We start from the raw sequence: 12,802 nt of genomic DNA, 5'->3' as shown, positions 1-12,802 counted from the left end.
ATCGCTCTGTGGAGCTCAGATGAGTCCAACCACCTGCCTGCCCGCGGCCTTACGTTGGATTTTTACTCAATTGAGTTATTTTGCTATTTCTCTGCTCATACCACCCCCATATTCCCATCCCGGCCCCCCATCCAGCACCGCCCCCTTTGTGCTGTTTCTAAGCGACGTGCAATAGCGAGAGGCTTTGCTGCACTGTGCGCGTGCCGCTCGCTGATTGGCCAGCTGTGCGGCGTGCGCCTGCTGCTGCTGCTGCTTCCTGTCATGCATGCGAGCGGGGTTGCATCAGCGCGGGGCTGAGGTGAGCAAAGAGAGCGTGAGTCGGGGCCTGCATGGAGCTGCAACGGGGCTGCAACGGGGCTTTGCAGGCTCTTAATGCAAACGAGGCGGGCTCTTAATGCAAACAGGGCGGCCTTGTGTGCTCTGGGCCCAACATAAAATGAATCCTTCCTTCCACAGGAGGAGATACGAGCTGCAGTCCCACCTCAGGCAGAGCGGTCAATTAACTGAGTTAATTTCAGTTTAATGTGAATACGAGTTAAATTTCAGTTTAATTTCAGGATTTCTAAGTTTTTTCTTTGAGCCTGTCCTTAAGTGCTGGGCTCACCTTGAGTTCATTTATCAGTTAAGGAATTAGAATTTAGCACTTAGCAGTTTCCTGCTTTAATTTGCTGTTCTGCTCATTTTAGGACATATTATTTCACTAAGAAAGGTTTGGAACTCATTGCTTCTATTACCATTAATTGTATTTAGTCAGATAATCAGGTCATTGGTCTGCTCAGAATAAGGTGACACCGTCCATTTTCTGTTACCATCAAATACGAAGCTGCTGTGATACAAGTCCTGCTCAGTGTTCTTTTCTGATGTCACTTCTATCAGGAGTTACAGATTGGGGAGCTGAATGAAGGAAGGTGGCCAATAGGGTGGTAACCTTGTCCTTCTGCTCGCTCCAAATCCAACTTCATTCTTGCATTTCCACCCAGGTGTTGGTTTGCAGCAGGTGCTACTTAGAGCAGGACAATATTATTCACTTTAAACTGAGCTTTTTACAGATAGCTGCCCATGATCATTTTTTCTTCCCTGCTCTGAGGTTTTTGGTTGGCGTTGCAGCTTGATTCCTCATTATAGGCGTGAATTGTGAGTCTGTATGTGCTGTATGTTATCAGTTGCATTTCTGACATCTTTGTTCATTCGTAGTAAGATTTTTGCTGATTTTTTTGTTGAATTATGAAACATTTTTAAAATATCAGTGTTTAAAAGAAGCCAGCCCAGCTGACTTTCATGATTTTCATGCTTGTGTGATCTTCTCTTCTAGGAAAGAAGAAGCTCAGCTTAAGTTTGAGAGCGCTGTAGTGCAGGCTGCGGACTTGGATGCCTTTTCTGTTGAATGTTACTGGCTTTTAGAAAAAGTAAGTGTCCTTTTAGGGGAAATAAGACGTTCCATGGTGCACTGTCCTAAACTGTCTTGTTTTTTTTTTTGTGTGTGTGTGGTCAGATTTTCCTGAACAAATCACATGTGAATAAAGAAACAAGAACACAAAACTAAACCCAACAAAACAACCGGTGTTTTTTATTAGTCTGTGTGTAAATTTGAAGTGCTGAGTTATTGAGCACCTCTCCTGTGAGCACAGGCAGCATTTCAGTATCTGAAGGGGACCTACAGGCAAGATGGGGAGGGACTCTTCATCGGGGGTAGGTGTAGTGTAAGGAGGGATGGCTTTAGTTGAGAAGGGGTGTAGCTTTAGGTGAGGCCTTAGGAAGAAGATATTTACTCACGGGATGGTGAGAGCTGTGGTTGTCCCATCACTGGAGGTGTTTGTGATCAGATTGGAGGGGCTCTGAGCAGCATGACCTGATGGGGGACAACCCAAACGGGTTTGAAGGTCCCTTCCAACCCTAATCCACTCTATCTTTAGATATATTTGTATCATTTTAGTGATGTTAGTTACAATGTTTTCTCTCAGTCTGTATTCAAAGTGATGAGATTCCTTTGATTTTTCTTGCTATTTGAATACTTACATTGTTTACAGTCATGAACATTTTTCTTTCTTTCTTGGAGCATCCTGCATTATTCATGCATCACTGTGTAAACTTGTCCTGCTTTTGCCGAACACAGACATCTTGATTTAACTTTTTGCTCAGTTAAGGTTGACACATGCATGGGTTTTAAATCAAGTTTGTCTTTCATAACTGGAAAAAATGACTGTCAATGACTAACTTTTGTATAATAACTACCATCAGTAATTATTTTTTTCCTCCAGTTCTGAATAACGAAATTTATTTGTACTATTGGAAAGAGTGTGACCTTGTGGCCTGTGGTTACTGGACACTGGTTTGTGCGTGCAGTGCTTCAGTTGGAAGAAATGGCCCAAAAGTGATACTGTGATTTACGCATGGAGTCTGTGATACGTGAGCAGCTTCCATAGCCCGGTCACAGTTACACACCAAACACTAAATATGTATTTAACTTGTTGGAGGAGCTGAGACTGTTGTAAAAACCTTTGTATAAAACATCGCTGAATTAGGTGTTGCTGAAATGAGTTGATTTCTAGGAAATGAACCATTAGACTGAATTCTTTTATCATCTCCATTGTCTCTTATGCTCTGAATCTTCTGGAACAGAATGTCTAATGGCATTGCGAGTTCTCTGTGTTGAGAAGGAGCCATCTGTAATTGCAGTGATTTTGGTCAGAACCGAAGAATGGCTTTGGGCTCTGCTGCCCCCAAATATAAGACTGTCAGGACAGCCAGCAAGAAGTATCTGCTTCAGCCTTATTTCTATTATAATTATGAAATGGAGTAGAATGTAGTGTTTGCTTCCATGTTGGTGCTGAAACGGGCTGGTTGCATATGCTAAGATGTGGTTCATTGATACGAATTTGTTCAAGAGTCAGTTGTTTTTGTGAAGTCACTTTTTTCCTCTCACTGCTGTTTTCTTTGTTTGGTCCTTGCTGGGAAAGAATGGTTCAACAAGTTCCAGAAAACATAAGCTTTCCAAATGAGGAAGAGAAGATACTGGAGCTTTGGAAGAAGCTTAATTGTTTCCAGGAATGCCTGAAGCAGTCAAAGAATAGACCTAGGTAAGAATTGGCTAAAAGCTGGAGCACTGTGTGTGGCAGTGCAAGGTTGGCTTAGCTGGATTGACCGTTTTTGGCCTCAGTTCTGTTAAGAAAGCCACTCCCTTTGGAGATAGTAGTTGTGGCTGATGTTGCCTTGTCAGTTACCGTGTGTGTTTCAGTTTATGTAGAGTCAACAGTGTGCAGGCAGTAGTAATAAAACGACAGTTTCTTGCTTGGTGGGTTTATAAAACAAATCCACAGGTAAGGAAGGACAGTTCCTAACTGTATCTACCAGCTGTGGAGCAGCTTTCTGGTATTTTCAGTAATAATTGTGGTAGAACTGGCAATCAGGAATGGAATGAGTGTATTTCCACTGCCTGCGTGATACTTGTGCTGACTAATAGCAGACCAAGAAATCGATGTTGTCCTATTAAGACATATGTTACTTCCTAAGTAAGCTAAGTAACTACATAAGCATTGGTACAAAGACGTAGTTGTCGTCTTTGAACATTTGATGCTGAGTTTTTGGTTTAATTAATAATGTTGTTTTGTGTCACAGGTTTAACTTCTATGACGGCCCTCCATTTGCTACCGGGCTTCCACACTATGGCCATATTCTTGCAGGAACCATTAAAGACATAGTTACCAGATTTGCTCATCAGAGTGGGTTTCATGTTGACAGAAGATTTGGATGGGATTGCCATGGCTTACCTGTGGTATGTGCAATAAGTCTACCTAAAGATATGTCTGTTGGTTTCTATTCCCCAGTATTACCAGCTCATCAATCACGTTTAGGTTGCTCTTATGCTGGTTTTGTTGTGAAAGGAGCAATGTGAGCTCACTGGCCAGTGTGTTGCTCTGGCCTTAGTTTGTGTAGAGCTTCCTTGTGCATCCTTCTGGTCAGTCAGCCTTTGCCTTCTTTTTGTTCATTACTCTTAACTGTATCTGGTGTTTTGGAAAACTTTTTTTTCCTTAAGATATTAAAGACACAATCTCACCTGGGTTATTCTTCAGAGCATCTGCTTATTTCACCTGTAATGCTTAGGAAAACTCAGAAGGATAAGGAAGGCCCTTTAGCCCCCATTGTAATGCACAGAGCATAAAAAAGAGCTGGACAAATTCAGAAAGCTTTGGATGTTGTATGATGTTTTTGTTTTGGTTGTTCTCAATGTTCCCAGGAATATGAGATTGACAAGACCTTAGGCATCAAAGGGCCAGAGGATGTGGCAAAGATGGGGATTGCAGAATACAACAACCAGTGCAGAGGAATTGTAATGAGATACTCAAAGGAATGGGAGGTAAGTGAAGGCTCAGTGTGCAGTCCATTCTATGTTCCTTAATAGTGTGTATATTTACAGAGATGCTGAGGGAATTAGGGCTGTTTAGTCTGGGGAAGAGGAGGCTGAGGGGAGACCTTATTGCTCTCTTCCAATACCTAAAAGGTGATTACAGTGAGAGTGGGGTTGGTTTCTTCTCACTGGTGACAGGATGAGGGGAAATGGTCTCAAGCTGTGCCAGGGTAAGTTTAGGATATCAGGAAACACTTCTTTACAGATGGGGAGTTAAGCACTGGAACAGGCTTCCCAGGGAGGTGGTTGAGTCACCACCTCTGAATGTGTTTAAAAACCCTTTGGATGTGGTGCTCAGGCATGATTTAGTGGTGTGTTGTTAGTTAGGGTAGTATGGTTAGGTCATGGTTGGACTCAATGATCTTTGAGGTCTTTTCCAGTCTGAGCAATTCTTTGATTCTATATCTCTAATCCACCACTTCATGGTTGATTATTCTGTGGTCTTGGTTCTAAACAATTACGTCAGTGGCTTCAATCTTTGCTCATCTTTATTGAAATTTCAAGTTGTAGATGCTTAGATGTTACATAGATGCGTTTCATTGATATGGGACAGCACTGCACTTCTAAGATCAAGCCATTTTATAGAGTGAATATTGGAAATGTACCGTCATCCTTAATATGAAGATGTCTTCTCATCTGTGTGCTTGTGTTTTCTTAACAGTTCAATGTTACAAGATTAGGACGCTGGATTGATTTTGAAAATGACTATAAAACACTTTATCCCGAATTCATGGAGTCTGTGTGGTAAGTTGACTTGTACACCTTTCATATATGCTACATGAATTTGAAACGTTAAAAATGGCTTTGAATATGGTAAACATGCATTGATCCATATGCTGAAATTATCCTCAGACATGCCCAATTCAAATAAACAGTGGGGAACAGATAGAGGAGGATGTGAAATCTCTTCATGCCTAATTGAGGAAATTAATCAAACTAATGATTTATTCAGAATAGTAGGATATTTTAGGTAAAGTCAATCATGAACAACGCTACTCTTACTCAGCCTTGAATCTTATTGCTCTATGCTGATACAAAAACAGTTCTGAAGATTTACTAACACGTTCCTTGGTCTGTTTAAATTGTCTCTACCTTTATGTTCTTCATACAACTAACTTGAAACTCAGCTTAGGTCTATTTAAACCTCTTCTTCAAGCTTGAATTTAGAGGCTGTGAATCTGCTGTTGTGTTCTTAGCAGTGTAATTTGACAGCTTGCTGAGGCTCCTGGTGCAGATCTGACTTCTAAGAATTTTTGCAGCATTTTCAGAGTGCCTGTTGGAGTTCCAAAAGACAAGATGACCTCAGAGGTTAAGGGTAAACCATATGGAATTAGTACTTGGGGAAATGGCAATGTTGAGTCCTTCATGTTGTTAGAAATATGAAGTGACTTACAATGAAAGGTTTAGCAGAGTGTGTGCTGACTAAAATTGAGAAGCAGGTTATATGCATAGTGAAGTATTACTGATATTCTTTAATGCTAATTTTACTAATAACCTTTAATTACACAGCTGTGTAGTTGGTTTCATATGTAATTAAATACATCAAGGTATGATAAAGGACTGAGAAAACATCCAGATGTCTCTTGGAGCCACTAGTGCCACTGAGTTCTTGATGAACTATGAAAAGGATGAGTGGGGGGAAGGAAGCAGGTATATAACTAATTCAGTTGAAGAAACTATGCCTAATGATAAAGGAAAGACTGACAAGAAACCTGTCTGTTGTCAAATTACTGAGTGGCACTGAAATCCTGTTTAACTGGTATTTTCTAAGGACCATTTAAAAAACAGGCTTGACATGTATTGGGTGCAGGGTCTCTTTCAGCAGCCCAACCTATTTTCGGTGGTGGTGTTTATTCTTCTCTATTGTTTTCCTCTTTAGAAAGAAACTCCTTCACCTAACTCAAAAGGTTTCCTGCTGTGAGGTCAGAGCCCAGCTGTGTTTCCAAGGCTGTTGGATTGCGATGTTATTTTTCCCAGCGCACGTGGACTTAGACAGCTTTATATCGCCGTCTGGTGGCTGAAATTGCCAGTTGCAGTTTGAACATAATTCAGTTTTTAAATCAATTGAAAGCTTTGTTTGTGCAGTGCAAAACCACACAGTCCTCGTGTAACACTGGTGACAGGAACCTTTTCTAGCTGTTACTGTGCTCTAAGAAGTCATTCTTAGTGGTTATGGTGAGAGTTACTCACAGTCTTGGATACTAACCAGGCTGAACCAGTTGTCATCCCCTCATGGCACTTGTTTTGCTCATTAGAAGCTAGATTTCTTTCACCTTTAGAGAGTGGGATTTGTGATAACCTGATACCTGAAGGGAGCCTAATCAATACCTGAAGGGAACTTACTCCCAGGAGGGGAGTAAACTCTTTGAAAGGGCTGACAATAGCAGGACATGGGGAAATGGTTTTAAGTTAAAAAAAGGGAAGATTTAGGTTGGATGTTAGGGGGAAGCTCTTCACTAGGAGAGTGGTTAGGTCCTGGAACAGGCTGCCCAGGGAGGTTGTGGATGCCCCGTCCTTGGAGGTGTTCAAGACCAGGTTGGACGGGGCCCTGGGCAACCTGATCTAGTAAATGTGTAAGTTTGGTAGCCCTGCCAGGCAGGGGGGATGGAACTACACGATCCTTGAGGTCCCTTCCAACCCGGGTCATTCTGTGATTCTGTGATAACAAGTGGCTGAGATAAGCATCTTCTGTTCACCATCCCCTAAACCTCACTTTTCTTCTGTAAAGGGATGTAAGTGTCCCACAGCCAGGAGGATGCAATTAAATTTGCACTGTTTGAGGAGAAACGTGCCAAAATTCAGGAACAGCATTTGGTTTATAACCATTTGAAATGAATTTTGTGGCTTCATTTATTATTTTCAGAAGGATGTCTGTTTCAGTTTTGGCTTAAAAATGTAGAGCCTCTTGCTTGCAACTTGGCAGTGATTTTTCAAGTGTAGGGGGCTCAGTTTTGGGTAGGCTGGTGGAGATCTCATGTGTTGAATTGTTAAGCAAGGCATGATACCCACCTGCAAACAGTTTAGTGACTCTTGCTGTTAGAACCAGGTTAATCTCTGTTGTGGTTGGGCAGTGCTGCTGGCAAAAAGCCCTTTGGTAGTTATCTTGTGTGCACTTGTGACACGGGAGCTGATCTCAGAGTTTTTTATGTTGAGGAAACAAATGATGTGAGATAACAGAATGCTGTTGTTTTGTTAGCAGAGTGATAACGAGGGCTATTCCATCAAGCGGCTGTCTTGACTTCATAATTCCCAGTCATTGGAGTAGTTGTCTGAAAGGAGTGATTGTACGGTAACCTACCTGTGTGTGATGGTTATGACATCGTTTGAAGAACGATCCTTTTGAGCTCTCATCGTTTTGATCTGGCTTTGGAAAATTGGAGCGCAATTGGATCGCAGTAAGAGAGAGCTGCCACCAGAGGGAGGTGCTGGCTTGGGTTTTTCACTTGGCAGCTCCATCTAGTGTTCACATGTGCTGAAGTTAGGGTGATATTTACAGCTGAATTGAATATTCAGTTTCACTAAGTAGTTAGAAACACAGTAAGCTGTGTTTCGATGGGTGTTTTAGTTAATTTTGGAAAGCAAGTAGAACACCTTCGGTATAAATGCTATCACTTGTCACAGTCTGCATTAATTATCCTCTGAGGTGATAATCATACGTTTAATCTTTTAAAAACTTTGGGAGCTTCTGCAATTAACCAGCTGAAAATTATACGCAAAATAGATGAAAATACATTCACAAATCTCTTATTTTGGTTGAGGTGCTTAAATATAAATTATTACAGTCTCAGCTGTGAAACAGATGCACACACAGGTATGCTTTGAATTTGGGTTAGGGATCAGGCAGCCACAGCTTGCCTACGGATGGCATCTGTTACTTTTGTAAGGTTACTTTTGAGGTGTGAGTGGAAGGAAGTTCAGCCACCTCTGGAGTGCACAGCTCTGTGTTTGGCTCTTCCATGGCAGAACTTGATGCTGCTGAGGGTTTCTTAGATTTTATCAACTTTATGAGTCGGATGATATGATTTCTTGTGTTTGTGATCACTCATATGTGCTGGACTCTTAGTAGAGGCCCTTGGATAAGTCTGGTTGGATTGTATGTGTCTTTGAGAGTGTGTCATGTCTTACATGACAACAGGCTGATGTGTGTGTCTTGAAACTCTTCTTTGATACTGTAGCTAGAAATCATTGCAGTAGTCTGCTTTCATTTTGTCTTGAAGATCTTACATTCTAACTTAGAAGGCACTGGTTTAACAGAGGCCTGGATTCTCAAGCACAAAGTGGCAGCCTTCAGGGAAAGTGCTGCTTGTCAGCTGGGGTTGGTTGCTTAGCAATGGGCTGTTGATCTGGAAAGGAACACAAAAAAAAGTGATCAGGAGGCTTTGAAAACATAATTTTTTTAATCATTAATAATCATTAATAAACATTATTAACAAATGTTTTTAATCATTGAGATTTCATGTTGTCTTTGTATTCAGGAGATTCAGGAGGGGCTGTTCATCTGTACTGATTTGTGTTTTGTCTGAATACTGCTCTGTGCAATCAGTGCACAGAAACCCAAACTGTTACAATCAGCTAAAACTAAAACTGAGCCAGTCACAGAGTCAATTTCTCTCTTTGACATAGAAACATGGTCTTTAGTTGATGATTGATTGCTTAGAAATGTCTTTCAGCACATCACTCCGTGCTTTGCTCTTGTTCTATTAAACATGACATACAAAGTGTTATTCTATGTTCCTTGTTTTCTTCCAGGTGGGTTTTCAAGCAACTCTATGACAAGGGACTGGTATATAGAGGTGTTAAAGTCATGCCTTTTTCTACTGCTTGCAATACTCCATTGTCAAATTTTGAGTCCCATCAGAATTACAAGGTAAGTCAGTACATGTGCATGTAGTGTGTTGCAATCAAAGTTCTGCTACCCCTCAACTTAGATTTGGAGGTTGTTGAGGTTTTTCTTTTGCTTGGTCCCTAAGCATGTTGTTGCACTCCAAGTTAATAGCAAGAAAATGAACTAAATGGACTAAGTTCTATTATGATTAGCTTTGTTTGGATGATTTGATCTCTGCCTTCTTCCCTGTTCTTAGTTAGCACTTATGTGAGGCATATACTTTGCTCCAGTCTGCTAAATTACTTTCATTTCCTCTTCTGGCCCTTAGGATGAGTATTGCACTTATGCTGGGTTTTCATTATAAATACTAAGACTGGTGCTGCAGCTGTCCCTGGCTGTGTAGATCTTAAAAGAGGAGGGTCATTGGCAAAGTTGAAATCTGCTGTTGATGTATTAGTAAGAATTATCCTAAGACCACGTTTGGTTATAGCATGTAGGAATCTTTAATTTAAAATGATAAACTCCAGTGTAAAACAGAGTGCACTAAGCATTATATGACAGTCTCTTAAAACGAATTACTAGATGCAGCTTTTATTTGGAACAAATTCATGATTGTATACATGAAGGCAGCAGTTATGTCCTAATCTTTCAAATTTAGAGGTTTTGTGTCCTTTCCAATCCCCTCCCAGGTCTCCATATCCTTACAGCATAAATCTTATGTTGTTACAGCAGAACGCTAGCACAAATTGTACATCTGGTCTTTTTTACTTCTTGCCTAATAAAGACCAATTTGCTGGCCAAAAATAGTGTTTTTGAAACAACTGCTTAAATGCACTTATACAATGCAGCCTACATATTCTAATGCTTTTTGTATTTCAGAGTTTCAGTTGACCATGCTGAAGAATAAAGGGTTGTGTGATCTGAAATAGTGGCACCTACAAAGATATCTTGACGTTTCTCCTTGTAAAAGCTGAAATAGTCAATTGCTTCACTTATATTCATTAACATTTCATATAGGCTCAGATTAATGAGCTTTCTTTAGAATAAAAACTGTTTTTGTGTGCTTCTTCTAAGCGAAACAAAGCTCTCTTCTCCCCGGAATCTTAACAAAATACTTAGATGCTATTTCTCGCTCTATAACTGGTACAGTGTAGGCTTATGTGTGCTGCTGTGCTCCTGCTTGCAAAAAGCATCTTTGTCTGTTTGAGGTGGTATTTTGGAGATAGGAGCGTTGAGGGTCTGTGAGCTGCTAAGATTTATTCTTAGCAGGATCTGTCGTTTCTGGGAATAAGGCAGCTGTTATCTTCCTTGATGTGAAAAGCAGCCTTTGGATTCTCTTTATTGATCCTGTGAGAAATAGGACACAGGAAGTATGTTTAGAAATGAAATAACTGATGTCAGTATCTGGTATTACATAAGCACTGAAGAATTTTTCTCTTCAGCTCAAAGCAGGTTTAATTTTGTGAGCATCACTTGAAAGCCTCGATGTAATTATTATTATTTTCATGGCTTTTGTTTTTTATCTACCTGGTCAACTTGGTGTTTCGGAAAACCAAATGAATAACTACAGCGTTGATTCTCAATTGTTAAGAGACAGAGCTGCAGTGATAGCTCAATCTTTGCTTGGTGCTGAGTGCAGTTCAAGAGTTATGTAATATTTATGTTTTACTGTTGACTGCACCAGATGTTCACAGAAAATTCCCTCTGGAACAGCCCTTAGCTCAGACATAAATAGCTGCCTGTCCTGCGATGCAATTAACTGTTCCATGATGCTGGATGGAACCCAGAGTGCCTTGCGCTAGAAGTGATGAGGGGTGGACCTGTTTGTATCATTAGGGCCTGTGCATGAGACATCTATTTTTAATTTATTTGGCAGTTAAAATTAAGAGCGAACATTTCATGTGTGCAAGATGAAACTTGTTTAATCTATTTTCCCAAATATAGGAAATGACAAAGTGTCCGAATAGGATAGTAATTAGCTGAAAGAAAAACTTGTTTTCAGGGGGTTCTTTTGGATCATTTGGAGGCTGAGTTTCATGGAGCTGATAACAAAAGTTGTCTCTTCCCTGTGATTTTTACTCTGTCTATTGATGTCCTCTTTTTGTTTTTCTTTAGGTACCCCAAAGCTTTATTTTTTCCCTCCTAACAATAGTTTCTTAATAAGATACTGCCTCTTCTCAAGTGATGGCTGTTCTTCCTGTTCTTTCATTCTACAGGAAAATATGGGAAAAAGCTCTTTGTAGCTGTAGCTGCTGATAGCCTTGACAGTTGAGATTAATTACAGACTCAGAGAAAGGGATTAGGAGAGGTACCTGAGGGAACTGGCACTCAGCTCTCTGGTGTTTTGGCAGCTAATTCTCCAAATCTCACTGCTAACCCCAGTGTTGAACTCTGTGGCCTTGTCAGACTGATAGTATACACTGGTTTAATAATGGGATGCTGTGACTGGTTTTCTTTTCAGACTTTTTCTTATGCTGCCTCTTTGCATTTTGCCACTACAGAGATAAACTAGGCAAGTTGCAAGGCAGTGCATGGCACCACTAGTAACTACTTGATTTGTATTTTTTCACTAGCACATGTAGTAAATGTGTGTTGTTCTTCTTTCTTTTCACTTTATTTTGCCTGTTAAGGATGTTCAAGACCCTTCAGTGATTGTGAGTTTCCCACTGGTTGAAGATGCAAGTGTCTCCCTTGTTGCTTGGACCACCACACCATGGACTTTACCTAGCAATCTGGCCCTTTGTGTTAACCCAGAACTACAATATGTAAAATTGAGAGGCAAGTGTTAAATTAAGGTGATATATTTAATAAGCACGTCTTTCTTCAGTGTCTTTGAGTGTGTATTTGCATGGTGTCTGGTTTACAGTGCTTTGTTTGGACTGGATCCGTGTTCTAGAAGATGAGATACATTCCCTACGTGGCCGATGGTTTCTAACTGTTTTTCTCTTTTTATCAGTTATGTGCATTCTGAGGCCTGTTCCCTAATATATATTGGTAGCTGAAATGATAAGCAAGAAGAGTGTTTTATTTGGCCTCTTAAAGTCACACTATGTTTGAAGGACAGGGAAGTATGCCTGGGTGCCCCTAGCTTCCCTCCCCCTGTTCTTGGAGCTCTGACTCAGACCAGTGTATGACAACTAGGTTGCAGTAACTGAACATCTTTGTGTTTTTAGCACAGGCATAAGGCAAGGTGCATACTGTGATTTTCTATTTTATTTTGTTTTTATTTTTTCCATTGTAAGGGTGCACTTTATCGAATGTTGCAGCTTATTCATAGATGAGTTGCTTATCACTGGCTAAATGACTTGGGCTACAAGGCAGTCTGTTGAAAGAGAGCTTTCAAGAGTTATATGCAGCAGCCCATATTGGCTGCCTGAGCAATATGAGCTGTCTCTTTGTCTTAATGCTTCAAATAGTTTTCCAGTTGCAGTTCCAGGTTTGTTAGTTGGCAACAGAGTATTTGTTTTAGCCTTGGATTGCAATCCTCTTTATTTTTCAATCTTTTAGAAAAAGAGAAAAATAAAGCAAGCAAGGTTTTTGGACACAAATAAGCTTGCATTGCTGTTCTCAGG

The 12,802-nt window shown here is 40.5% G+C and overlaps 1 protein-coding gene and 1 non-coding gene across 3 annotated transcripts in view; both read left to right on the top strand.

The window, feature by feature from the left end:
- The first annotated feature begins 242 nt into the window (after nt 1-242).
- Nucleotides 243-12,802, top strand: part of IARS1 (isoleucyl-tRNA synthetase 1) — a 68,807-nt gene continuing 56,247 nt past the window's right edge. Inside the window, exons 1-8 of one of the 2 annotated variants that reach the window (XM_015874661.3) lie at nt 243-298; nt 1,313-1,406; nt 2,958-3,077; nt 3,616-3,772; nt 4,235-4,354; nt 5,067-5,149; nt 9,155-9,272; nt 11,861-12,008. In XM_015874661.3, the coding sequence (XP_015730147.2) occupies nt 2,959-3,077; nt 3,616-3,772; nt 4,235-4,354; nt 5,067-5,149; nt 9,155-9,272; nt 11,861-12,008 (745 nt within the window). In that variant the 5' untranslated portion in view covers nt 243-298; nt 1,313-1,406; nt 2,958. Of the gene's footprint in view, nt 314-1,312; nt 1,407-2,957; nt 3,078-3,615; nt 3,773-4,234; nt 4,355-5,066; nt 5,150-9,154; nt 9,273-11,860; nt 12,009-12,802 lie in introns of both variants that reach the window. The other variant, XM_085517029.1, reaches the window with a different exon arrangement.
- On the top strand, nt 2,308-2,442 carry LOC116654036 (small nucleolar RNA SNORA84). Its single transcript, XR_004308859.2, has one exon. It is a non-coding gene; the product is annotated as a small nucleolar RNA SNORA84 (small nucleolar RNA).

Source organism: Coturnix japonica, chromosome 15 (genome assembly GCF_054131305.1).
Source record: "Coturnix japonica strain WE chromosome 15, WE-NBRP24, whole genome shotgun sequence".
Taxonomy (NCBI): domain Eukaryota; kingdom Metazoa; phylum Chordata; class Aves; order Galliformes; family Phasianidae; genus Coturnix; species Coturnix japonica.
Note: the sequence above shows the minus strand (reverse complement) of the source record. Positions and strands in the feature narration are given on the sequence as shown.